Raw genomic sequence first — 27,893 nt, 5'->3', positions numbered from 1 at the left:
TTCTACTTTCATATATGACATTTCTGAAGTTGTTGGTGACCTATTCAAATGAATAAACATGATTTATGATGCAATAAGGGATGCCCTACTGAACGCATGTTACCGTGCTGAAATTGGCTTACATTTCATGATCCATTGACTTATTTAATACCAGTAGCTGGACCCGATTTCATCAACGTTTCTTAACAATGGAAATTCTTTAAATTTTCGCATTATTGAAATTGTGTTTCCCTGCGGTAAATTCTCAGTTAATGATACTTAGGTATATTCGAGACATACTGATTAACTGGTATCGATGATGTCCTGAAACACACATTTGGACGTTAATTACAGAACTCGATTAAGTGCCGTTCACAACCCGGGTTGTCGTCACAGCAATACACTGTATACTTCTGTTGTTTTCTCGTTTCTCCTTTTCTTACTTCCATGTCATAAATCAACACAAATGAATCTTTTCGTCAGTAATGACACAGATTCCTAGTAGGTATTATTAAATATAATGACACAGATTCCTGGTAGGTATTATTAAATATAATGACACAGATTCCTAGTAGGTATTATTAAATATAATGACACAGATTCCTAGTAGGTATTATTAAATATAATGACACAGATTCCTGGTAGGTATTATTAAATATAATGACACAGATTAATGGTAGGTATTATTAAATATAATGACACAGATTAATGGTAGGTATTATTAAATATTTAAGTATAATGACACAGAAGATATAAAAAAATAAAGCAAATCAGATCATTTCGGTATTAAAGAAACAAATAACACAAAAACTTATTAAAATTTCGGAGGCGTTTATTGGCAGGAAGTGATACCATTATGTATACAGTGGTCCCGTATATATAAAGAACAATAAACTGCTCACAAACAGAATGTGTTGACGTGATCACCGTGTAATGTACAACAGTTAATTACCTATATATATCATAAAACCCAACACTGAAACCACGTTTGATCATATAGCCAATGTGACATCAGATTGACACTGATATCATATTGTAAACAACTCGTATTATAGAATGTTAAAACAATTCTATATAAAACTTGATAGTGATACTTAACGTACCCTATATAGAACAAACCTCTTTAACGAATTCAACATCATTTCCTACACTGGTAGGCAATGAAATACACTGAAGTTTCGCTATCGACCACCCGAGATGTTTCTCGAGTCTGGGCGTTCAAAATGTTTACATACATCGGAAGGGGGGAGGGGTGGGGGTTATTTCAGGTAAGGCACAATTAATGGCAGTTTAACATACAGGGACAATAGCGTCAAGTCTGATAGCTGAACATTGATAAAAATCAACATTGATGTGACTATATGCAGGATTATGAAAGTTGATATAGATCATATCGTTTACTATGACTGCAAATCCGATCAATCTTATTTCTTTTTACAAAATCTTTCAGTCAAATCAAAGAATCTATGACAATTAAACAGGCCAAAAACAATCTCTGGTTTGACATAAAAACAAAACAGATATTTTAGCCCACAAAATAATCAGCTGACTTGACTATAAAACACCACATCCGGAAATATAGAATGTAAAAAAATCAGTTCAATATAAAATCAAGCATGCACATTCCTTAAATTACAAAATTATTTACATGAAAGTGTTCAACCAGTCAGTTATATAAGAGTACTGAAATCGGGGGTGGGATTTTAATTAGGCCGTGTTAACACGTGGTATACGTAAACACGTGATATTTTAACATAATAGACATAAGACGAAAAGCTTGAAACACTAACGATTTTGGTACGTCCTATTATAATCCGGATGTTACACGCTACATCACGTGCAGAGAGATACGATTTTCGGCAGGTAAAATGTACTTTGACACAGGTCAAAACCAAGGCTAAAGTATAACATGTCTACGAAAATTTAATATCAAATAAGATATATCTACATCACTTTAGTATATCAAATGCTATTAAAATTATGTTCTTATAACTGTTCCTCTTTTCATAAAGTTTATTGTTCAATTCCCATGTAGGAGCATTGTTCTGAGGATCGTAATCAATACTATTACGTTATGATAATTAAATTGATTACTATTAAAATAAAATGTTCATTAATTGTTCATCTACAATTCATATCACAGAAAAGATGAACTGGAATTCACACATGGTTTGTACAAGACTGCAGAAAATGAGCAAAAATCTTCAACGAACTTTAACACAATTTAGAACACATAACTGTATCATGATTTAGTTAATTATCACGTGTGTGTATTTGATTTGTGGCAAGGGTATTCCAAATAATACCAAACAATGACAATAGCAGCTCATGGGGCTCATATATATCCCATACACCATGTTCCTCTATATCACAAACATCAAAATCATACCTTAATCCAAGGGTTTACCGGTTTAATAGACCTTCCTCTGAATCAATAACCCTTCTTTTCCTACTATATGACATCAAAACAAAGAGTGTATTGGTACTAAATCTAGAATGGTTTGGTATAAAAATGGGAGAGATAACTGATTCAGACATTTTTCTAATCAATCACAATCAATTTTCAGGTTTAGTTCTTTCAATGAATCTAAAAAAAACAAAAAAATTATTGTGTCTAAAATGACTGATGTAACTACATGGTATTATGGGATACTGTTGACATGACAACTAGTGGAACTTGTGACTGGAAATGTGTATAATAACTATGTCCATAGCAGTAATCAAATACTTGTATGACAAAAGAACTGTATTATTTTGAGGACATTTGTAAAAGCTTTCCATTGTTACAAAAGTAATCAATGTCCAAAGGCTTGCTGGAGCTGGATAATATAACTTATTTCAGTATATGGACCTAAAACTGATGAGGTACATTTCTGAGACAAATACAATTTGCTGGCAGTGAAATGTAGCATATTCATTATAATATTGTGTTAAAGCATTGCTTCAGGAGAATGGGAAAATGAGTTAGTAAAACATCTGTTTAGCTCTGGTTTAATTCATAAATCATTATAACATACATCTATAATTTGGAATCCATATAAAAAGTTCATCATCAATGTATAAAAATAATTCCAGAGATGGAGACAGTTAGTATAATACCCCGATATTGTAACAGATATATTTCTCAATACATATTTTTTTACCTTTACTGTAGTACACTAGATATTTATGCTAGAGTGATCTCCCTTGATCAATGTTTTTTATCTAATAACAATAAATTGACTGGTTAAGTTATCAGAGAAATGTTTGTGCCTACTTAATGTATTTGTCAACAAATATTTAACTCTGGCACAAATCATGATTAGTAAAAATATATTTTGTGTTCCATAACTTGCACTTTTCAGGAATGGTAAGCAGATATTGATATTTTAAAGACTTGGTCTAATTTAACCAGATGAGAGAACTCGAGTTTGGTTTGGAATGCCGAATGTAATAAACTTTCCAAAAAAAAGCATTTGATTACAACAACAAAGCAAATATCAATGGTGTCTTGTACCAAATTAAACATACATTTATCAAACAGTTCAAATTACATTACATACCTGTGACGAGCCGCACTGTAAAAATCCCCCCTAATGATCATACAACAGCATGTTTAACAGTAATATCACCTTGGCCAATCACAGGTTCAACGTAAGGTACATTTATACACAAAATTTAAAACTTCAATGTATATCACAAAGGCAATAAGGCAAAAAGCATGAAACTTGGGATAAATTTGATTTTACGTCAGATAATATGTCCAAAATGATATCTGTGAAAAAGGTATGGTGTTCTGTTAACAAACAAAGCTCTCTTAAAGGGGAGTTGAAAATTTTACAGTATGCAACACCAAGACAATATCAAATATAAATGTCAATGACAATTTTATACATGTATGTGTAGTTATCGTCCTCCATCTAGAAGATAAACTGTGTACAAAATGTTACATTAAATTTCAAAACAATCTGAAATACCCCCTTCATTAACCATTTGGGTTACGATCATGACTTCTCCTCGTTAATCAGATGATGTACACACAAATACACAGAATTCATTTACAAGTAGGTTTGAATGTCTCGGTGAAATTGTTGGAATGTTTGGCATATCAGATCAAAGTAGCACTGTTCAATGGTGCAGTTGTCTCTGTTCTAAAACATGTAATTAATTATCAAAACTTTAACAATTAACCAAACCAGCTGAAAAACACAAATTGTATAATAAGCAACACCATTTCTGGGACGGTCAGACTGAGTACAGATGGAACCATGGTGGTATATGTTTTATATACAGTTATTGCTATGTTCATGATCAATCTGTACATGTGGTAATAATATTTAAGATTTCAATAAAAATGCAACATAAAACAATGTTACTCCTGTAATGTTTGAACATGTTTACAATTGACAAATTATCTATAAAACACATATGTATTATAACAGGCTAGGCCATCTTTCTTCTCTTACAACTTCCAAAAATGACGTCTTCAGTAACAATATTATGTGGTCTATCAAACAGTTTTGATATTGAATAATTGCGCTGCTTTTTCTTTATTTAAAAAAATAACATTGTCTGGTAATTTCTAGTGCATTGTCATATAACTACCATTAACATCTTATCACAGAGATTCTTTTTTTTATAAACAGGTTTTTTTCTGATTTGTTAATTAGCTAACAATTTGTGCAGACATATCTCAAACATAAAAAAAACTTTTCACACATCTTTCCAATCTAATACAATCTTTCCCTAGTCAGGTTTCAAGTTTTAAAAACACTTAAAGGAATTTCAAATCCACCAATCTCATATGCATGACCTAATAAATCAGCTACTTAACTTAGATATGTAAAATCCAACAATAATTATTAACAGAATGTTGTAACAAGTTGGTCCAAGTATTTTTGACGGAATGTTTGCATTTCATGGTTAAAAAAAAATACATTTAGGCCAACATGGCCATTTCTGTAAACTTAACAGCTTTTATTAACATGATTCTGACCTAAAGTGAAGTATTTCCTTACTACAAATGTAATACAAAAAGTATCAGTTATGATTCTGATCAAGATGGTTTATGCATGATATGAATCTTCACATGAATACAGAAAGAAAATCCCTAAATCTGACCTTTTTTTATGAAAAACAATCCTATAAAATCACTGTTTGTCTTAAACAACATGTGATCTAATTCTTATATTTACTTTGTAAACAAAACATTTTGTTCACAACATTTCCTGAAAACGTTCTAAATGTTCATAAAAAATTAAGAAAAATATTTTGCTTTGTAAAATAAATACAAACCATTCAATGAAATTTGAAATTTTAAAGTTGAATTAATTAACATATACAGGAAAGAAGTTCGTGTTGATGTACCAATATCAGAACAATTTTCTGATATAGACTTTAAGGTACATTTGTACAATAATAAATTTATCTAGATCTGATATTTCTTAAAAGATCAATATTGGTTCCGACATGTCAAACCGACATTTGAGATGCTATTTCTCCTGGGGTTTATACCAACATAAGATCTACAAGAAAAAGACTTACACGGCACAAATAATATTGGAATTTGCAATCATATACAGCAACATGTTCAAAATGAATATAAAAACAGGTATAAAAGTCTTCCTTGTATATATAGTGTACATATAAAGGAAAATAAAAGTATATAGATTCATTTACATAACAGTCAAATCTGTAAAACAATATTTCCATATTCTCATTAAAACAGCATCACAACAGTGATTACTGCTAACCATCTAATTATTAAAACCTACATCAATAAAGAGCCAAGAAGTTCCAAACAGAAAAAGTTTTTATCCAATTGTACCATCTAGCTTAAATCCTGAAAATGTCATCAATGCCCCAATGTCAATGTCCTCTGAATAAATCATGTAGGTCTTAAAAATGTCACAAAAATCCTAAAAATGCCATCAAAATCCTAAAAAAAAGGGAAACCAAAGACATGAAAATTGTATAATTCAACTTAAAGTGAATTTTAACAATTCACTGTATCCATTTTAACAAATCACAACTTATTTTTTAATGTCAAATTGTAAATCTGTAAAACTTAATTGACAACCTTTTTTTAGCTTTTACAAATTGATAATAAATTCTGTTTGAATTGGGGAATATTTTTTCTTGTACAAAACTTCTCAGAATATTGTCATAATGAATGCATATAATGTTATTAAAAAAAAGCATTGTTTCAATTCATGGCATTTCTATGCCAAGTTGCTCTCGGCTCTTTCTGTGACAGTTAGTCGACAGCTCCAATACTTAGAAAACACACTAGAGTTATTTGATCGTGAAAGTGTGGTCACCCAGTCATTGTTACATGGTACCTAGTGTAAATTAGAAAGGAAGTAACAGTCTATATTATGTACAAAGAAAAAAAACATTAAAAACAACAATGAGAAAATCAGAAACAAAAACTCAACTTATTCACAGCGTGATACAAACAACAAAAGGGATACTAAAAGTTCCTTCATTCAACTCATGCATTAGTGAATGACAAAGTGGAACATTATTCACAAATATACATACATGGCAATTAATTGACAGAGCAGACAAGATTAATTAATTTTTTTTAATTGTACAAATCAATTTTGATAATTTGTACCAAAACATTTACATGATCCCCACATATGACCATGAAGAAGAGTTTGAAGCAATTCCATTGGTTAATTCAATGACCCTTGACTTTAATGTGAACTTTGACATGATAAGAATGACATCAGAATAGTCTATGGCTTTCTACATGTATCTTTTCACCGTGATATTTCTGTTTATAATTATCCCATAATTCTTCTCACATGATACAAAATCTGTGGAATAGAAATGTAGAAAAAATCTGCTGTTTATTTTTTTATTTAAAAATCAAGTTTAACATCCGAAATTTACATCTACTGCTCATTTTAGCAATAATTTATACATGTATATGACAAGAAATATCCATATCTCCATTTTGAAAGAAAATCATGAAAACTTGTCATTTTATCAACATGTAATGTGTGGTAAATGTTAATGTTAAGAATAGCACTTTTAAAACAAACTATATCTTGGTTTGATTATTTTCATAGTGTAAAACTTCTGTGGAAAAGTGTGTTTTTCTGTGTTAAAAATAATATTCTAACATTTTAGTAAGTATATCAAAGAAAATTGTTCTAATACTTTTTGTGTACGCTGAGAAACAACCATAGCTGACAGGAATTACCTCCCCTTGTTCATGTTCCTCAATTTGAGTAACATTTCATAGATGGTGTAAAATGATAATTTTGATATCTATATTATTGATATTGATGAAAAATGATATCTCAATCAATGAAAACTACATATTCTTACTACGCTCATGAATACAAAATTAATATTTTGAGACATCTTTTTGAGCACAAATTCGTGAAATGATACAGATTTTTTTGTAAAATACTAATATTATGCAAACATTAACCACACCTAAAAATTAACAACAAACAAAAATGTGCTTAAGGTAGATAAAGTGTTGATTTAAATGTTAGTTTCTTATCAGTTATAGTATTTTGAATACTTTAATTAACCAGTATGAAAATAAATATCCATGTTGCAATTATGATTGGTGTAAAAAAAATCATTAGTTGTGATTTAGCTATTGTGATTCAGTGACTACTAATTACCTTTGCTGTTAACTATTCAAATATACAAAACTTAGCTGAGATCTCTTGTATACACCCGGCAGTTAAAATAGGCAAACATATGGCACCAAGAGGATGAAACAGCTCATCCCCCATTAAAACGTAGATGATGACTGAAAATAATGTTAAAAATATTCTTTTCATACTTTAAATCAACAAAATTTGATCTACATAATCATTAAGATGACAGAAACGCTGCCCTACAGATAAACATGGTTTCCTTTTTTCTTATTAAGAATGAGGTACATCAGGAAGCCAAGACTGACATGTTTGTTGCATAATTGATTTTGGACGGTATGATGGTGTAAGGCAGTAATTGTATCTTGACATTAGTTTCTGTCCTTCCCATAAACTGCATAAAGGAAGGTGTTTTCCCAAATAAATTTGAATATATCTTTTAAAATACATGTTTCATACACATTTGAATTTCTAATCTTTGAGAAGATCTATGCAAAAATGGTTTGACAATTTTTTGCCTTCCCTTATTGATTATGTTTCATCGTAAGTATGGAGGTACTAAAACAGTAGTGTTAGAGGATGTGCAACTCTACTGGGGCAGTATTCCAAAAACCACTGTTAAATAATTTGAACCTACTGATGACAAACTTGAATTAATCATTAAGACATCACCAAGGATACAAATCCCCTCATGAGTCCTGTATACCTTCAATAAGGTCAGCGGGCCAACACAAACTCTGATGTTAAATAGTGGGTGGGTATGACAACCACATGTTGTCATGACTCTGGAGGGGATACATTTTTTTCTAAATCAATAGGTTAACAGACATTAAGCCTATATACTTCTCTACAACGAAATGGTATATCATAGCAATTACTGTACCACAATTAGTTATACCGATGTCAGGCACTATCTCAAACTTCTTTATTATCTATGAATGAGTTCCGTTAAAGTAAAATCTATTCTTCTTTCGGAATCTCATCACATCCATAAAATTCTATTCCAATTCCAGTCTGGGTTGAACTTGAAATCTATAGTCGAAGTTGAACATTTACTGATCCCATTTCATTTTACTAATAATGAGAATCATTTAAGTCTTGATCACATGATTTGTTTCTGATGATCACATGATTGTTCACTGTTCACATGACTATTTGTGATCACTTGACTCCTTATTCATGATCACATGATTCCTCATTAGTGATCACATCATGACTCCATATTAGTGATCACATGACTTCATATTCATAACCACATGATTCCTCATTAGTGATCACATGACTTCATATTCATGACCACCTAACTCCTCATTAGTGATCACATCATGACTCTGTATTAGTGATCACATGACTCCATATTTATCACCACATGACTCCGTATTAGTGATCACATGACTCCATATTTATGACCACTACTTACTGACAGGAGTGTCTGACCTTCCATCATTGTCACAGGAGTCACTCTCTGATACAGAGAGTGAACTTGAAGTCCGTAGGCTATCCAGATCATCCCGAAAATAGCTGTGTTGTAACGCCGTCCGGGCACTTAATCGACTATGTGGATTAAACTGAATTAATTTCTGCAAAGAAAAGTAAGATGTCACATGTTCAGATTTAATAATAAAGAATAAATCCTTATGATTTATTTTTTTTAAAACTGATGTTTCACGCATCACTTTAATGGCATATATATATATATAATTATATACACATTTCACCCCGTCTGAAGAAGCCTGAGATGGCAGAAAGGCCTTGCGGCAAAGTCTTTTTTTTTTGTTATTTTTTTTATACATTCACCTTCGCAAGGACAGATTTCTTTTTCTTATATGCTATAATTATATATATATTTAAGAGCAGAATACTGTATGTCCTGAACCAGTCAGTATAGGATACCTTTATCTAGGCCATCCCTGCTATCAAATATGTTTATAATACACAGAAAGAGTAAGTGCTAAAGCTAGAACGGTGATGAAAGTATAAATAGATATTTGTTATAGTGTTGAGCAGATGAAAGATATCAGAAGATATTTGTTTTATTGGTGAGAGGGATGAAGGATATAATAATATATTGGTTTTATTGGTGAGTGGATGAAGGGTATATGATATTGGTTTTATTGGTGAGTGGATGAAGGGTATATGATATTGGTTTTATTGGTGAGTGGATGAAGGGTATATGATATTGGTTTTATTGGTGAAAGATGAAGGATATAAGAAGAAATTGGTTTTATTGGTGAGTGGATGAAGGGTACATGATATTGGTTTTATTGGTGAAAGATGAAGGATGTAAGAAGATATTGGTTTTATTGGTGATGGATGAAGGATGTAATAAGATATTGGTTTTATTGGTGATGGATGAAGGATGTAATAAGATATTGGTTTTATTGGTGAGTGGATGAAGGGTATATGATATTGGTTTTATTGGTGAAAGATGAAGGATGTAAGAAGATATTGGTTTTATTGGTGATGGTGGAAGGATATAAGAAGATATTGGTTTTATTGGTGAGAGGGTTGAAGAAAGAGAAATTATCATGTAAAAACTATTAAGCATATAGAACTATTCACAAAAATGTTGTTTCAAAAACCCTAATTCCACAATGTCATGATGCAACTCACCTCCAGAAGGTCCTTTTCCATCTGGATCAATCTCTGGGATAAGCTGTTCCAGAGATTTAGGTGCTAGCGGTTTGAAGGAGTTCCATGGCAACGTCACACTTTCTGGCCAATCCTCCTTCGAGGGCAGACCAAGCACCCTAAACAGGAATAGCAAACAACATTATCTTCTGTTTGAAATATGAATTTTAGTTATAAGTATGAACTGTTTATTACTAAATTAAGATTATAGCTAAAAAGACTTTTATAAATTTGATTATGACAGGGCAATTTACAGAATTTCGACACTGTTACAAAAAGTATAAAAAAATGTATCATATGAGATTTGCGTTCTTTCCCATATTCTGACCCGATTTACTTCTGGCTAAGACATCTTTAGAAATGACTGTATGCATAATACAGCATTCTTCTATACCAATACCCTGAACGTTGTTTGTTAAGTCGGACAGTCTAAACAGAATTTACTTACTCAAATATTTTTGACAGTTGATTGATATCGGAATCTCCACAAAACAAAGGTCTGAAAATAAATACAGCATGAATTAAATATCCATGTACAATTAGAAATCATTACAGGATCACACAAATTAAAAAGTTTCTCAAAGTATGTGTATCTCAAGACATTCCAGGCCCCTATCATCTGTCAGACTTATAGGTATACGATGAGAGAGTGAAACCAAGGGAATTAACTCTGGTAGATCAGCAAGGCGGAACAAAGCAGACCAATTTGTAGCTAGGCCCTTATTTATGTACTCATGGTTGGTAAGAATTCAAACTGAAGCATGGGGACCATATAATTCACAATTTTGGGGTACACTTTAATTGTCAATCAATAAAAAGAAATCAATTTGTTTAGCGCTATCTAACAGATGTATCTGGAAACAGCACCAAAATTAGTGATATATTAATAGTTTAATTGTGCTTGTAACAAGCATTTTCATTGGCTCAAAAAATTATGTTATCATCTCATAACATAAAAAAAATAAAAGGAACTACTTTCAGTTATACCGGGAGTAGCGGAGTAATCGTTGTTCACTGGATTTTGTATTCATCGATGTGTTTTTAAATATCTGGAGCAAAATAAACATGTTAAACTGAATGAAAATGTTCCTTATCGTTGTTAATTAAATTATAAGGGTTAACTGTAATATCTTTTTTACGTTATTGAGCAATAACACAAAAAACTGGGGTGTACTCTTTTCATAAACCGCTTCGCGCGCAAGAGCTTTGTCAAATATCATGTTGACATATTTTACCTTCTATTGAAGAGTTCCACAAATATACAGCCACAGCTCCAGATATCAACAGGAGTGGCATACGCTGCCTGGAGTATAACCTCAGGTGCCCTGTACCATAGCGTCACCACCTATAACAAATAAACATCAATTTATCTTTAGACTAATTCCAAATAATAGACATGAAGATGTTGCAACAAAGCAGACTTTTTTATATTCTGTTAATTTAAAGCCAATTTTGGAACAAGTGTCCTCAACAACAACAATCTATTTCAATCTCTGTTAAGTTGACCAAGTACTACCTGGACAGCCACTACCCCCTAACTTTTTGTGGATTGCCTACTACACTGTCTATATTTGCAATATTCTGTACATTTATTCGTAATTTTCTATGACACATAGCTCACAACAAACCATGAATTTAAATAAATAACATATGAAAATAGTCAGCACTATCAAAAACCTGGACAGCACCTATGAAAAATGTTTGTGAACAAAAGACAAAAATATCTTGCATGTATGAAACACACAAAAGTAACTTAAATCCTTTTTCCATTTACTCAAATAAGGGATAGGTAGCGACACGATTGGGTGAACAGACATGGGCAACACTATATGCTCCCCCAACCCCCATTTGTAATGATATGTACATCAATATACTACACGTATATAAGTCAATGCATATAATGATTGCATACTACCTTTTATCTTAATCTAGGAGTAACCTCCCTTTATTAATTAGTATAATGTGCATGCCTATACATGTAGCTAGAGAACTGGATCTGCATGTAACATAAAATAAAGACGCATGTTGAATGTTAGAGAACCTTATCGTTCCTTTACACGTCTGGACAGTAGACTTAGCATAACATCAATAATAAGGCACATATTTTACTGAGAAATTACCACTGAAGTTAGAGCCATCTGGAAGCCATACACCCTGGCGAGTCCAAAATCTGCCAGTTTGAGCTGACCCTGCCCAGTGACCAGGATGTTCTGCGGTTTTAGGTCACGGTGTACAATTCTGTGGGCATGTAGAAAGTCTACACCATTCAGTAGCTGGTACATCAGGTCCTGTTTAATACAACAATTATCTCATCAATAAAACAATAATCAAATAATTCAATACACCTAAACTTCCTTAACAGTACACGTAAACCTCTGCCAACAATCTTAAATGTCACACATGTACTTTCAATCACTGACACCATTGATGATATATTATTAGCAACAGATCTGACTGGTTTGTATGTGCCACATCATTCCAATCGACTCTAGATCTGTACATGAATTATCTCCCCTTTCAGGATGGCATTTCTGCTGGATTCATATGAAAAGTCAAGAGATTTGTTTTGTAATATTGATGATTTATATAAAGCAATGACAAATTCAACAATACAAGTCACTTGAAGTGAAACATTGAAATTAAACAATATCTTTTTCACTAATGTAATATTTGTATGTACTGCTTTAATGGTTATCAATAACGACTACAGCACATCTTGCTTTTATTCATCAATTTAAGCAAGGGCATACAATTTGAAATACCACTCATTTTATGATTACAACATGTAACGTCCTAGAAACAGAGCATTTAAGGGAATACTTCCAATCATACTTTATCGTGCCAGGGAACATGAAATGATGTCATAACAAGAGCTTTCTAACCTTGATCCTGTCTGGTCCAAGTCCAGGAGATGGGCAACCCTCTAAGTATGATGATAGATCCTGGTCAATGTATTCAAACACCAGCATGAGTCGGATTTCATTTGCTGTTGCCTGGGAATGGCGAACATCAAGTAATCTGTCACAAAATCCAAAATGATGCATTAATGATGGCTGTAATCTGTCACATAATCCAAAATGATGCATTAATGATGACTGTTTTACCTATAGGCAAATCATATGCAAAATAGCGTGAACAAAAGATTTTAGAACCATAAAAGTTGAATATATTGATAAATGTATGCGCTTGCAGGACAGATTTAACCCAAGTTGTCTCTGGCCCCTAGGCCTAATGGACATTTTTTTGATGGACATATGGCTGGTGTTGGAAATGATATGGGAAATCTGTCTATATTAAACTGTCTGTGAGCATGCAATTACAATATTAAGTGGCACATTAATTATTCTCACATGTTTTGCATATGTTGACTAAAGAATGTGGTTTAGTACTTAGACTCGTCATTCAGGCGACACAGGTAGCGTGCACGTGGTACACATTTATTTTCATTTTTGATAATGATTGGTTTAATTTGCTGTCGATGGTTTAAGCGTATATCTCATCAAATGATCATTAGAGTACATTTAGTTTGTTGGAATCTAGTGGCTTTTTGATAGCTTAATGTCACTGATTGTATTAATAAAATTGTCCTAATGTTTGACAAATGTTATTTGATCGGATTAAATCGTGCGGTACCTCTGTCGCTGTGAAATACATTCATGTGTTTGTGTTCTGTATATCCTATATTGGATTGATTAAAGGATAAGTAAAATGTATACTGTATACATCAGGTCACTGGCGTATACCTTGGGTATACATATAAGTAACAAAATGCCAGTCAGCAGGAAATGCTAGTTTAAACTTTGTCTACTCGCAAATATCTGCTAGTATGTTTTCTTTGACTATCTGTTCATATACGTGATACCTGAGCATAAATAGTGAAAATATGAGTGGAAAATAAATACTACCACATAAACACCAAGATTTCTTTGTTAATATTACACTGATGAGCTGCATTTGAACATCTGTAAAAGCACTCGGGATATCAACAAATTGGTTTTGAAAATTATTTTTTTCTTTTATATATAATATACATACACTAGTATTTTGCTATAATTATATAGATTTGGCTATGGTACATATACAAACAATAAAATAAAATTCTTCACTCTAATTCTGTTGACATTATTTACTGATACAGTGTACAGTATATACATATAGCCTGAAAGTTTCAATAGCACCAAGACTTTTTGTTAGAGATAAATATTCTTGGTGTACATGTGGTGGCACCCGGGCTACTTGCTCAAAATTTGATAGAACTGATGATGTATTAATAAAAAAAAAACAATTTCTGTATGTCGTTATATATATAGTATGTTGTGTCGTGGTACATTTTGTTATACTATAAATCAAACATACCAGTTTAGTATAGTTTATATATATATAGAATGTTCAAACATCTCATTCAATTTTATATTGATAAACTTGAGGCATTTAAATCCACCCAGTAACAGTGCACCATGTATGATATAAATAGCCGTCTTGGTAGACATTTAAATGTGTAGATATATATATCTAACAAAGTCCTTTGGTACATGTAAATTGGAATTTTATTCATACCATTTTCTTGTATACATATACACAGGTAGATATATATTCAGAATACATTATCAGAATGTACGAGACACTGTACAAATATCACATATCTCACATTCTTCTGCCAAGCCAACAAGCAAAGTTTGACAATGACAGTGACGCAGACATTGACCTTTTGGCCTTGTATATCAAGTGAAATCAATCAATTGATTGTATACCAATAGATTACAATCATTTACTGGGGTTATTTAAAAATATAAGTCACAAAAAGGTCAACTGAAACCATATATTTTTTCATATTTTTTTCCCTTTTTTATTTCTTACTGGTGAAATTTTAAAATATATTACAAAACTTATTTTTTACTTAACTGATCATACAAACCATTAATTCTATAGTCAATGGAGTTAGATATATTGGAATACCCTGTCTTAGGACCCCACCTGTGTTGATCAGTTGTAATCAATATAGTACTACAGAATCTACCAACATGTCAACTTAGCAACATGTCAACAAACCGGTTGCTAACGGATTATCATGTGACCTTTTGAATGTGTATTGCAATCATAGTATACTATAAGCCTGCCACAGCCTTTAGCCTACCAATTAAAATTTTAAACTTGTGAATGAAGAGAAATCATATTAAGTCCTGTTATTAGCATTGTATATAAGGACCTAATAGACCAGATGAAGGATTAACGATTAGACCAGTCTTATAATTACAACGATACACACGTACAGAACACCAACTACCATTGACTATATGCTAATATATACTTTGTACATTGTTATGTAAATTCATAACAATTATACACAAGGTCTTTATAGCCTTCAATCTGGTGTTAATGTTTACAAAAGCTATTAAAAAGTCACAGGTGGTTTTGAATTTTTAAACACTCCTAAAAGATTTTGTCTACACCACAATGTCTGGAACTGGATAAAACGTTCAACAACCTTTAAAACACTTGAAATATCTTTATTTCCATCAAGGATTGTACATGTCCTTCAATGGCACTTGATACTGGTTTTGTTAAAACTTGATCATGTTTCAGGTGTATGATCATTGTAAATACTTAAAATGGCTCATTACAATACATGTTCTATAATTTACAATAGTACAGGTATTTGTTTGTGGAATGGGTCACTGGAAAAATTGAATGCATTGTTCTTTCTAATTTTCAATTGTAATCACATTGTACATTTAATTCATATTGATTTTGCATATATATATATGTTGCAAATGCAATTTGACTGCAAATCCTGTTTCCATTAAAATTTATATTGATTATCTTGTTTAACTGGTATCCTTGTTGATAATGTGGAAGTCTGCAACGCAGCACCCTATATGTGTTATAGACATGTGTAAATATTTCTCTTAAAGGTTTGACCTTCCTCTTATAGCAGACTGTCGAACTTGTCACATTTATGTTCTTTCTGGTCTGAGGGTTGTTTATTATGTGAATATTATTGCCAGGTTGCCAAAAGAATTTGGTCTCAAATATTTTTTTTAATGGTTGGTGGATGTCCCTCATTAAATGACAAGAGGAATCTTCATTCCATGCACAATCCCTTCTCAACCCAACAATCCTCCTAAAAATGTCAATATATATTGTGCAAGCAAACATGAACAGCACTCATAGGAACATCTGTCCATGTGACGATCACATGATCTGTCTGTTTATAGTAAAGCAGAACTTTGGACACAAGGTGCTTCAGTCATTGCATTTTCCTGGCACATTACCATGTATTAACAACTGAAATGTCACTATGATTCCGTTTTGTCTATAAGTGCTACATGTATATCTATATACATGCAGTCTCTAAGAAATTATTTAACTGCAGGTGCAATAGCTGCAATTAAAGCCAAGGATGTTTTAACAAAATGATGCCCGCTTAATTCCGAGATAGTCTGCATGGGCCCAACACAGTAATTCATTGACAATGTATTGATTTTGTTTTCCTATCTTGCTGCAGGTTACCTTAATGCATAAGAGGTCCAATGGCAAAAACATGATCAGTTTCATATTAGTCAAATCTATATGCACACCTATTCAACACAATTCTTTGACTATATCTATATAATTCTTCCAAATTTTGAAATAAATAATATAGTCTTTTTTTTAATATACAAAAAAAAAATGTAATGCATTCTAAAAGAATCCTCTCAATAAAGTAATGTACATATCTTTCTTTTATCTAACATGCTGTTTATTTCCTAACCAGGCAAAAGTTCCACCATCTAATTGAAATTATAATTCCCAAATAACACAGCAGACTGACTTATTATCATTCTATACTACTGACTTGCAACGAACCATTTTAGATTGAGCTTCACCAAAACAACTGAACCATTTTAGATTAAGCTTCACCAAAACAGACTCCAAAATATCCTTACTTTGTGGTTTAAGACAACTGGTCCATTGAAACAAAATGATTCAACAAACCGCCACAATAATAACATCCTTGAGAAGGGAACACTTTGAGGTTTTATAAAATTCTGTGTACAGATGTAAGGACATAAGAGGCATGTGGTGTGGCTATAATGTAATGTGGTGTGGCTATATTGTAATGTGATGTGTCTATATTGTAATGTGATGTGTCTATATTGTGTTGTGGTTAAGTAAACTATGTTGTGTGGGTGTATTAACACCATCCGATCAGCAGTGGATGTCAAGCGTTCATACAGTACCCACCTATTGGTAGTGTTTAACCCCAAAAACTTTACTAATTCTAATATCATCTTTTGTTAATTGTCTGACAGAATTATTTTAGTGACTATAACTGTAGAAATTAATGCTTGAAAATATCATCAACCATAATGTAAATGTTACTGCTCGTAAACATAAGGCTATATGGCCTTGTCAGTCACATTCACGTGACTCCATCAAGCTGTCCTGTGTAGCATTTTTATCAACATCAAAAAAAAAAAAATTGTTTTAACGCCCTTAAATATATATATCTACAGAATTTTTACGATACAGGCTTGTGTTTGGCTATAGCTTAATCCATTTTTAATATTACCGTTCAATGAATATGAAATCTACATATATATTCTCTTTAAACTGTATCATGATCTTTTCAACCTTATACAGAAAATGTACCAATGTTTTCGCTACATTTTGGCCGTTTTGAAAAACAAGGACCATCAACATCTGGATTTCTTCCCTATAGAATCGGTTAGTAAATGTGGTTTAAAAATAAAATGATTTTCCATCCGACCTTATTTTTGGTGGCATATAAGTGAAAACATAATTTCATGATCTTATAAATAAGCATGAATACCCTGTCAATATCATTATGATGACATGTCCATGACGTGGGATGTATGACATTATTCATACCCATTACTTATATAATTACTGTTCCAAGATATACATACCTGACAATATTGGGATGCTCATAGTTTTCCAGTTGTTTAAGAAGAGCTATCTCCCGTATTGCACTCATAGGCATCCCTTCTTCCGTGTTCTGGATGCGAATACGTTTCATGGCCACAATTTGCCCGTCATTTTTTAAGTCGCGAGCCTTGTAAACTGTTCCATATGCTCCATTGCCTATCATAGATATCTCCTCGTAGTTCTGATCGGAACCATTCTGAGCACCTCTTCCCGACATTGTTGCCTCCTTCTTGCCAAATTACCATGGTAACAAGAGGAGATAACTCTATCTGAATCCCATGTTGTGGGATGTGTAGGGGTCACAGCATCATTTGACAGCTTAGATGGATCTGAAAAATATATACATGTAGTTAAAGCATAGTATCAAACACTGCAACAAAATGTTTATATATGATAGAGTACAAGTTACCTGTCTAAAACAACCTTCCAACAAGACAAAATGTGATCCAAAGTCTTTATAGGGAGGGATCTTTAATATTGAGAACCTCACAATCAGGCTTCTATGCAGTCACTGTTGAAAAATGGTTAGAACCCTCGTGCTTCCATCTGAGCCAACAAGCATGGTTAATATAAGTTTATATAACTTGTTTCACATTACTGTGTATAAATTAATAAATAAAGCTTTCATTCTATGGTATATATATATATATATATAACTTAGAAACACAAATGACGAAGGAAGACAACTTTATGACTCGTGCCCTGACCGGGCCTTGAACTCACGATCTACGGCACCCAATACAATCGCCTAGCCAGAAATATCCGCAGCTTATACTCCTGCGCCACATCGGCGTTCTTATAAAGAACGTTTCAATGGCGCAGTGATGGTATATATATACATAAGCATTGCTCAGAATACATTTTGAAATATGTTCATTATAAAATGCAGAATCTTTGGTTAAGGAATATAAATCATATGTAAGTTGAAATATATGCAGGTAACAGTGACATGACTCCCCTGTAATAGAACTAATAGTGAGTTACCATACTGTATTACAATGAAATATTCCTGTGATGGCCTATGAAATCCCAAATCAGTTTCAGTCTTCACACTTGACAGCTCAGTGTAGTGATCTAGTGATCACATATCATACACAATAGATTTCAGGGCACACTGTGTGCAGTTGGTGTATGTGTACCAGATATATGTGGTGTACGACATTGATAAACAAGCAGAATTAAAGTCTTAATTACAGTGCAATACATAAACAAAAACTGAGCCTAGTATGAACTTAACCTTTCGGACAGTTACCTTTGTGGTTTTACAACTTTCAGAGTTCCACTGACAGCCTTACGTCGCTAATTTACACACTAGTTTACAGGTGTGCCAAATCAGTTTGTTTTTTAGTGCAGAGTACTAGTTATGCCGGAGTTTGATATGTACAGTTAAAGATCAGAATCTGAGGGGGTGGGGTAATTCAGAATAATATAAGCTGTGACTCTCTACATCGACTGGATTGTAACCACACGCGCCCACTCAGTGGACATTCCAATGGTATCAACTTACTATTTTAAAGCTTCAACTAAAAACATTTTATTCTCAATTAAAAATTACCTACATTATGGTGTTGTTGGATGAAAAAAATGTATGTGTATACCTACATTCTGTTTTTATTATACCTAATATCAACAACAGAATACAACCAATCTGTTAAGTCTATTTACATCATTTTTGCATAATTCGTGAATTCTGATTCCTGAATTATATACTCATACACTGGAACAAAAGTTAAAATACTATTTCAAAACATTGTCAGAAGTAGAAGACTGTTGTGACAGCATTTTATAATGATAACCAGTTTCACCTTTGTACACATAAGTGACATAACCTTGCAATACAGATCGATGGTATCAATGATGTGCACCCTTTAACAGACACCTGAACCTCCATAAAAAGGCCATGGCCAACGACAATGAAATACCACTGGCGTTCCCGACCCGTAGAGTATGTTTTTAACTCCCCCAAATCAGATTTGACTCTTGGGATTGAAGCAACATATCTATTTGGCATATATGATTTTCTGACCCTTCAGATTTCTGAAAAAAAACAGTGATTTGACTTCTGAAATTACTAAAAGTCAAGGGTCAACTGGATGCCCTGAATTACTACCAGAGGACATGGAAGACACTATGATCTCAGGCAATCCATGTTAAAAACAGACACCAATAACATGTACATCCATGAATTACCAGTACATACAGGGTACAATATACAGGTAACAGAAATACACAAATATTTACAAGAGAGAGTACCTGATCTGAATTACCATGAATGGCCACAAAAATCTAAATGTCATTTTGTCAAGCTAGAGCACATGGTGGCATTTAGGCTCTACATGTTTCTCACAAAGAAATGTCTCAACGGAAATGTCACTTGTCCGTATACCGTCACTCCATGTGTTCATCTGTTGTTTACCCTCCAGGATGTTGACAGGAAAACCAAACTTTGATTTGAAGTAAAAGGTTTCCAGCTATCAGAAAGATTAAGAGTCCATATTGTCTCCCTTGACATGATGGTCTGGTGGCACATGCCTTTCACCTAGGTAGGCGACCAGGATTCATTTCCCTGATCAGACCTGAAAAGGTATTGGGTCACCTGCCAGACCACCTGGGTTTTCCCCCTGGGTACTCAAGCGTGATTAATATAAGTTGATATAACTTGTTTCCCAATTGTTGTAAAATAAATAGAGTTTACAAACTTAAATACTGCATGGACACACAGGTAACTTGCTGGATCTTTCTATTTCCTCTGGTGACCAATTTCAGAAATTTGAAAGGACAGCAGAGTTGCAACTAAATGTATATATATGACAAGAGGCCCGTGGGCGTTAACAGGTCTGATATCAAGTCTGTGGGCCTATTGGTTATTGAGAAGAACTTGTTTGAAGATTTCAGCCTATTTGACCCCTGTGACCTTGAAAGTAAGTCAAGGTCATCCATTTGAATAAACTTGGTAGCCCTTCACCCCAGCATGCTACAAACCCAATGTCAACTACCTGACTCTCTTAGTTATTTAGAAGAAGTCATTTAAACATTTCAGCCTATTCCATCCCTGTGACCTTGAATGTAGGTGAAGGCTATTCATTCTAAAAAAAAACTTGGAAGCCCTTCACCCCAGCATGCTACAGGCCTAATATGAAGTCCCTGGGCCTCTTGGTTATTGAGAAGTTGTTTAAAAAATTTAGCCTATTTGACCCTTGTTACCTTGAATACAGGTCAAGGTCATTCATTTGTACAAACTTATTAGCCCTTCACCCCAGCAGGCTACAGGCCTAATATCAAATCCTTGGGCCTCTAGATTATTGGGGGGAAGTTGTTTGAAGATTTTAGCCTATTTGACCCCCATGACATTGAAAGTAGGTCAAGGTCATCCATTTGAACAACCTTGGTAGCCCTTTGCCCCAGCATGCTACAGACCTATTATCAAGTCCCTGGGCCTCCTGGTTATTGAGGAGAAGTTGTTTGAAGATTTCAGCCTATTTGACCTATGTGATCTTGAATGAAGGTCAAGGTCATCCATTTGAACAAAGACTTGGTAGGACTTTATCCCTTGATAATGCCTCACTTTTGTTCTTCAGTTGAGCGTTCGCCCCTGTGAGGAAGGCTTTGGGTTCTGTCCCCTGGCCGAGACATACCAGAGTCATTAACAATGGTAGTCGCTACTCCTGCTTAGCGCTCAGCATATTAGGAGTGGGACGACTGGTTCGCCCGTCGTCAGTATAACGTGATCGGGTGGGGTGTCCTGCTGGGTGTCTTCGGCAGTATGCTTCAGTGAGGTAGCATTATAAATCGGCCTATCACAAGGAGACTTAATACGAACATACTGCAGCCTCCCAAAACACACATACGCACTCACCACACGCATGCATGTCACACGCAAGGGAGGCCGTCCTTTAAGACCTTAGCTGTTGATAGCCGGACGTTAAACAAAATAAACCAAACCAAACGCCCCCTCTAAATTTGTCGGAGTTGTTTCCTGTATGGTCATTATAATACTAGTATACTACAGCAGACGTTTCCTGCATGCCCCCTACAAGATCAGCCCCAGCAGGTTTCCTTCACACTTTTGTCCTAGTTAGCATTAGGTTTCCAAGTTACACATTTTGCTGATGATGGTGATGATAAACTTTAATTGTTAGTTAGGTTATTGCACTTTTTCAGCTTGAAATATATCCCATTCCCCACAATGTGCTTCAATATATATATACTTCAGACAAGTCCATATTAAAATTTTGCAGCTAACATCAAATCGCAATCAGGTAATGAAGAAAGGGAAAGTATTCTGAAATCCTCAGCAAAAAAACTGTGATTACATGGCTATTTTCTTGGTGTACAAGTTCAATAAAATACAATTTTACCAAAAGTAGACAATCTTTATATATGTATGAAGAACAATTGTAATATGTTATTCTAAAACAATAATGCTACTCCAGATATATATTTTTTTAAGAATGCATAGAATCATATTTAAGAGGTCTTCTTTGTCTTAGTATTGATTTGTGTAATTGAAAAACATGCAGTGCCACAAACTACGCATGGTGGTCTAATCATAAGTCATTTGATATCATATGAAATATGCTCACCAACAAAGAGTTAATTAAATCACCATTCAAAGAACACGTGGTTTTCTTCAGAATGAAATAAAGACATATGTCTGTACTTCGCGTAAACATGATCGTCCTTTCATAAATATCATATCTAGACTAGCTGTAAACCAAATAACGTAGACTGTGTGTGGTCACTTCCGTACCAGAATGACCACCAAACTGCTGTCTATGTACGGGTTCTCTCACTCCAATTCCATTACAAATCTGTTATACGATATTCCCGTTATCACACTAAGCACGAGGTCGAATCGTTCCAGCCATCAGTGTATACACATAGCCAGCCATACTGACCGTGGTACAACCCAATCAAGTGGTCAAGTACGAAATTAGGTCACACAGATTAACGCGAAAATATGATCATTGGCAGGTGCGATCTTAAAACCAACCTGTCTAAAGAACAATCCATTGTCTTCTGGTGATAAAACGTCTTATACCTGCATGAAATATGATCGGTTTTAAATAACAACCACTGACAAACAGCTGCTCCCTGGAATGAACAGTTGTATGCAAAGTTTCTCCATGAATGAATGAATGGTGTTACGCGCTACGAGTCTTTGTTGACACGAGATCGGAATGTCGAGATCCAACAGCCAAATTGTAATATAACAACAGAACCGATCTCGATCATACTGGTATCATTCGATCAATGAAACTTTCAAGTATTGATTTGAATAGAAACTGAAAACATTTTAAAAGGTTTACCATTTTTTCTTATTTTTCTTTCCGAGTCCCCTTTGGTGGTGTGCCGGTGTAAATTCTCGTGGCTCGCTTCCTGTCATGGGCACCGTCGCTGATTGGCTCTTTCGACAACCAACTTTAATTGTATGCATACCAGAGTAAATGTCAAAGGTCAAAGGTCACGCAAGGTGTACTCGAATTTCATTGTCAACACCATTTTCTGAGCATACATGTATCATATATATATATATATCCGTTTCAATATAAATTTAAGTATATGTTTTCAAGTAACCTTTCTTTAATTTTAACATATTGTTATAAGCTACAATGTACCTAACCTCCCAGAAGAATGAATGACGTGAAAACTCTTGATTCTTGATCAAAGGAAAAGGATTAATTCAACAGGTTTTTTTTTGTCTAAAATGTATTAGTTATGGTAATCTATGTATTAATATTTTTATTTGTAAAATCTAACCAAACAAAATAGAAAGTTATCAGTTATTTTGTCAAATACTTTTCCCCTTATCGTTATCCATTCTATTTAGTCTTCCATAGTGGTTACCAGGGTACTTCAGGTGATATCAAAAGTCGGTATAATATTGTAACAGGAAAGCGAGTAGCTGTGTTTTTCACCAGGGATCGAATTGTGACGCTCGATTCGCCATTTTAGCTCTCGCTCTACAGAGCGAATTTACATTATATAAGATACCATATGCCTAACATTCATCAATATAATGCGTGTTATTTCTTCACACATATTTGATTAATCTTACAGTTAATTCATCTGTTAGTTTTAGCGAGACATCAATTGACATAGCAATGCCATGTACTAGCTCAACGTCCAGAAAATATGACATTGGAAGATTTTGTCAGAACCTTAATACAACGTGGAAGGGGAAACAAGCTTTAATTAGATGCTTTACTAATTCCTTTCCCTATTACATCGGAAGCAAAGACAAATGAATCTTCGGATCTTAAAATGTCTAATTTCACAATGGAATGAATAATGATAAAGTTAAACGATTAAACATGAACAAGTTGAGAATATAATTGATATTAGGCATTAGATGTTTAGCCTGTACCTTATAGTATAAAGTACAAACATAATTGTACGAATACACGCGATGATTTTCATATTTTGAACAATCGTTTGATGTAATATTTTCGACTGTAAAAAAATATTTCCTCGTTTTTATTCGTTTCCTTATTATGAATTTTGAAAATGTAAAATTTCATTATTTTTACATTTAGATAATGTTTTCCTATCTCACATCTTTATACAATAAATCTTCACTTGTAACTATTCGCATATCGTCTAGCAGGACGCATTTTTAGTATTTTTAGGTAATATCAGAATATTCCCAAATGCGTAAAATCTAATAAAAGAAAGACGTATTGTTTGAAGAGAATTTCTATTTAGCATGAGCGTTTCTTAAATTTCTCCAACAGCTATTCTAACACCTTTTTTTCGATGTATAAACGAAACATGGTTTGTTGTCATGTATATGTTTTTTTTACACCAGATACATCATTACTTTTGTTATTGGTACATGATCATCAATTCCTTGTATAATTTCCCTACTGTGTGTTTGATTCTATTAACCACTTATTTGTCCCTGTGTGTATATCATTATTGATATAATGTAGGATAATAAGTAAGTCAGTCAGCCAGTTAATTAGTTTGTTACCTCATACGATCCGCCCATTGCTAGGTTTCGTCTCACCGACTATATTCAGTGTTCTGTAGACGTTCGGGGTATCCTCTGTAATGGAACAGTCTATCATGTAGAAGACAATTCCGTATAGTCTATATAAGGCAGTTCCGTCTGTCCTATAGAAGACAGTTCCGTCTGTCCTATAGAAGACAGTTCCGTATAGCTTATAGTATAGAAGACAGTTCCGTCTGTCCTATAGAAGACAGATCCGTCTGTCCTATAGAAGACAATTCGTATAGTCTATAGAAGACAGTTCCGTCTGTCCTATAGAAGACAGTTCCGTATAGCTTATAGTATAGAAGACAGTTCCGTCTGTCCTATAGAAGACAGATCCGTCTGCCCGATAGAAGACAATTCGTATAGTCTATAGAAGACAGTTCCGTCTGTCCTATAGAAGACAGTTCCGTCTATCCTATAGAAGACGGTTCCATCTGACCGTATAAGACGGCTCCATCTGTCCTATAGAAGACAGTTCCGTCTGTCCTATAGAAGACAGTTCCGTCTGTCCTATAGAAGACAGTTCCGTGTAGCCTATAGAAGGCGGTATAGCCTATAGAAGGCGGTATAGCCTATAGAAGACAGTTCTGTCTGTCCTATAGAAGACAGTTCCGTCTGTCCTATAGAAGGCAGTTCCGTATAGCCTATAGAAGGCGGTATAGGCTATAGAAGGCGGTATAGCCTATAGAAGGCGGTATAGCCTATAGAAGACAGTTCTGTCTGTCCTATAGAAGACAGTTCCGTCTGTCCTATAGAAGACAGTTCCGTTTAGCCCATAGAAGGCGGTATAGCCTATAGAAGACAGTTCCGTCTGTCCTATAGAAGGCGGTATAGCCTATAGAAGACAGTTCCGTCTGTCCTATAGAAGGCGGTATAGCCTATAGAAGACAGTTCCGTCTGTCCTATAGAAGGCGGTATAGCCTATAGAAGACAGTTCCGTCTGTCCTATAGAAGACAGTTCCGTCTGTCCTATAGAAGACAGTTCCGTTTAGCCTATAGAAGGCGGTATAGCCTATAGAAGACAGTTCCGTCTGTCCTATAGAAGGCGGTATAGCCTATAGAAGACAGTTCCGTCTGTCCTATAGAAGACAGTTCCGTTTAGCCTATAGAAGGCGGTATAGCCTATAGAAGACAGTTCCGTCTGTCCTATAGAAGGCGGTATAGCCTATAGAAGACAGTTCCGTCTGTCCTATAGAAGACAGTTCCGTCTGTCCTATAGAAGACAGTTCCGTCTGTCCTATAGAAGACAGTTCCGTTTAGCCTATAGAAGGCGGTATAGCCTATAGAAGACAGTTCCATCTGTCCTATAGAAGAGAAAAAACCGCCAAGGTTCCAAATGTCGCAATGTGCGCATCAGATAAGATTTGATGGCTTCCATGTTCTGATATAGAGAGCATGAGAAAATGCTATGGGTTGCACAAATTAGTTGCCTCTGACAAACTTGTCCATTCTATGTATGTCCCTGTCTCTGCAATTAATGAAATTGATCTGTTACTATCTAATGTTCCTGAACGTCTAACAGAATTGGCTGTATATCATTTTATAAGAAAAGGAAACGGAAAATTCAGTCGAAAAATAAATGAATAATTGAATAAATAAATGAATAAATGAATAAATGAATGCATTAAAGAAAAAAACAACACAAAACAAAAGTTTGTTTTTCTCCGTGGCTATGAGGATATGTCATTAAAAATTATACATGATATACAGGTACGAACGTTTCTGAAATATTTTGAAAAACCATTCAACACTCGTCCTCACATTACCTACTAACTTTAAACATATTCTATTGCCAAAATAGAGACAAAGGGTTAGTCACAAGTTATTGTTTGTACATTACATGAAAACATTGATAGGCATAATAAACATATAGAATATTTACATAGACACAGGCTCGCGAGAAAGAGTACGAGAATACACATCAAAATCCATTGCGTTAGATTGTGTGTACTATTTAGTCATTAATATGAACTTAAAGCAATCTGGTTTATACGTAAATGGAGTGTTTATCAAAATTGTAAAAATAAAATTTTGTCACTTTACTAGAAGAGATTTCAAAATGATTTGTTCAAACCTATAATCCGTTTTATAGGCTATGTGGCGACGGTGCGTTGACATAGCGTACATGTATATCAACAATTTAAGGTTCCCGAATGACGTCATACAAACAGCTATTGAAATACAGATATCTCAATTTTTAATTCAGATGCCTCCATCAATTTAATCATCAAAAATATATAATATGTATGTAGAATATAGATATGTGTATTGAAACGTTCTTTTTAAGAACGCCGATGTGGCGCAGCGGTATAAGCTGCGGGTATTTCTGGCTAGGCGATTGGGTGCCGTAGATCGTGAGTTCGAGGCCCGGTCAGGGCCCGAGTCAAAAAGTTTTCTTTCTTCGTCATTTGTGTTGCTAAGTTATATATATAATAAAAGCAGGGACATACTATAATATATATGTCAATGATAAATGGAGACATCTCTGTAAAGATATCGGAATCGAATGGGTAAAACCACCAAACGACTTGATTTCTTATTTATCTATTTTGAAATTTTATTATTATAAGGTACGCGTCAAGATATTGTCTCTGGTGTATATATATATATATATATATATATATATATTGAAAGGGAAACATTGATATAGAGGCCCGAATTCTAAAAGGGTGTCCTCCACGGCCTTCTGAGTACTGATAATTCCGGATTAAATGTCCGGTTAATAATTTAGAACTTACTAACATCACGTGACA

The 27,893-nt window shown here is 33.9% G+C and overlaps 1 protein-coding gene across 1 annotated transcript; it reads right to left on the bottom strand.

Annotated features, from left to right (window-relative positions):
- Positions 1–793: 793 nt before the first annotated feature.
- Positions 794–23,381, bottom strand: LOC117321679 (cyclin-dependent kinase 6-like). The gene is given in 9 exon segments (XM_033876188.1): positions 794–9,163; positions 10,197–10,211; positions 10,213–10,333; positions 10,663–10,713; positions 11,450–11,559; positions 12,335–12,502; positions 13,097–13,232; positions 18,125–18,472; positions 23,137–23,381. Coding segments are annotated over 8 exon segments (1,005 nt in total). The 5' UTR covers positions 18,361–18,472; positions 23,137–23,381; the 3' UTR covers positions 794–8,995.
- Between the last annotated feature and the right edge of the window lie 4,512 nt (positions 23,382–27,893).

This window comes from Pecten maximus, chromosome 2 (assembly GCF_902652985.1).
Source record: "Pecten maximus chromosome 2, xPecMax1.1, whole genome shotgun sequence".
NCBI classification, from domain to species: Eukaryota; Metazoa; Mollusca; class Bivalvia; order Pectinida; family Pectinidae; genus Pecten; species Pecten maximus.
This window is presented reverse-complemented; position numbering and strand designations above follow the sequence as displayed.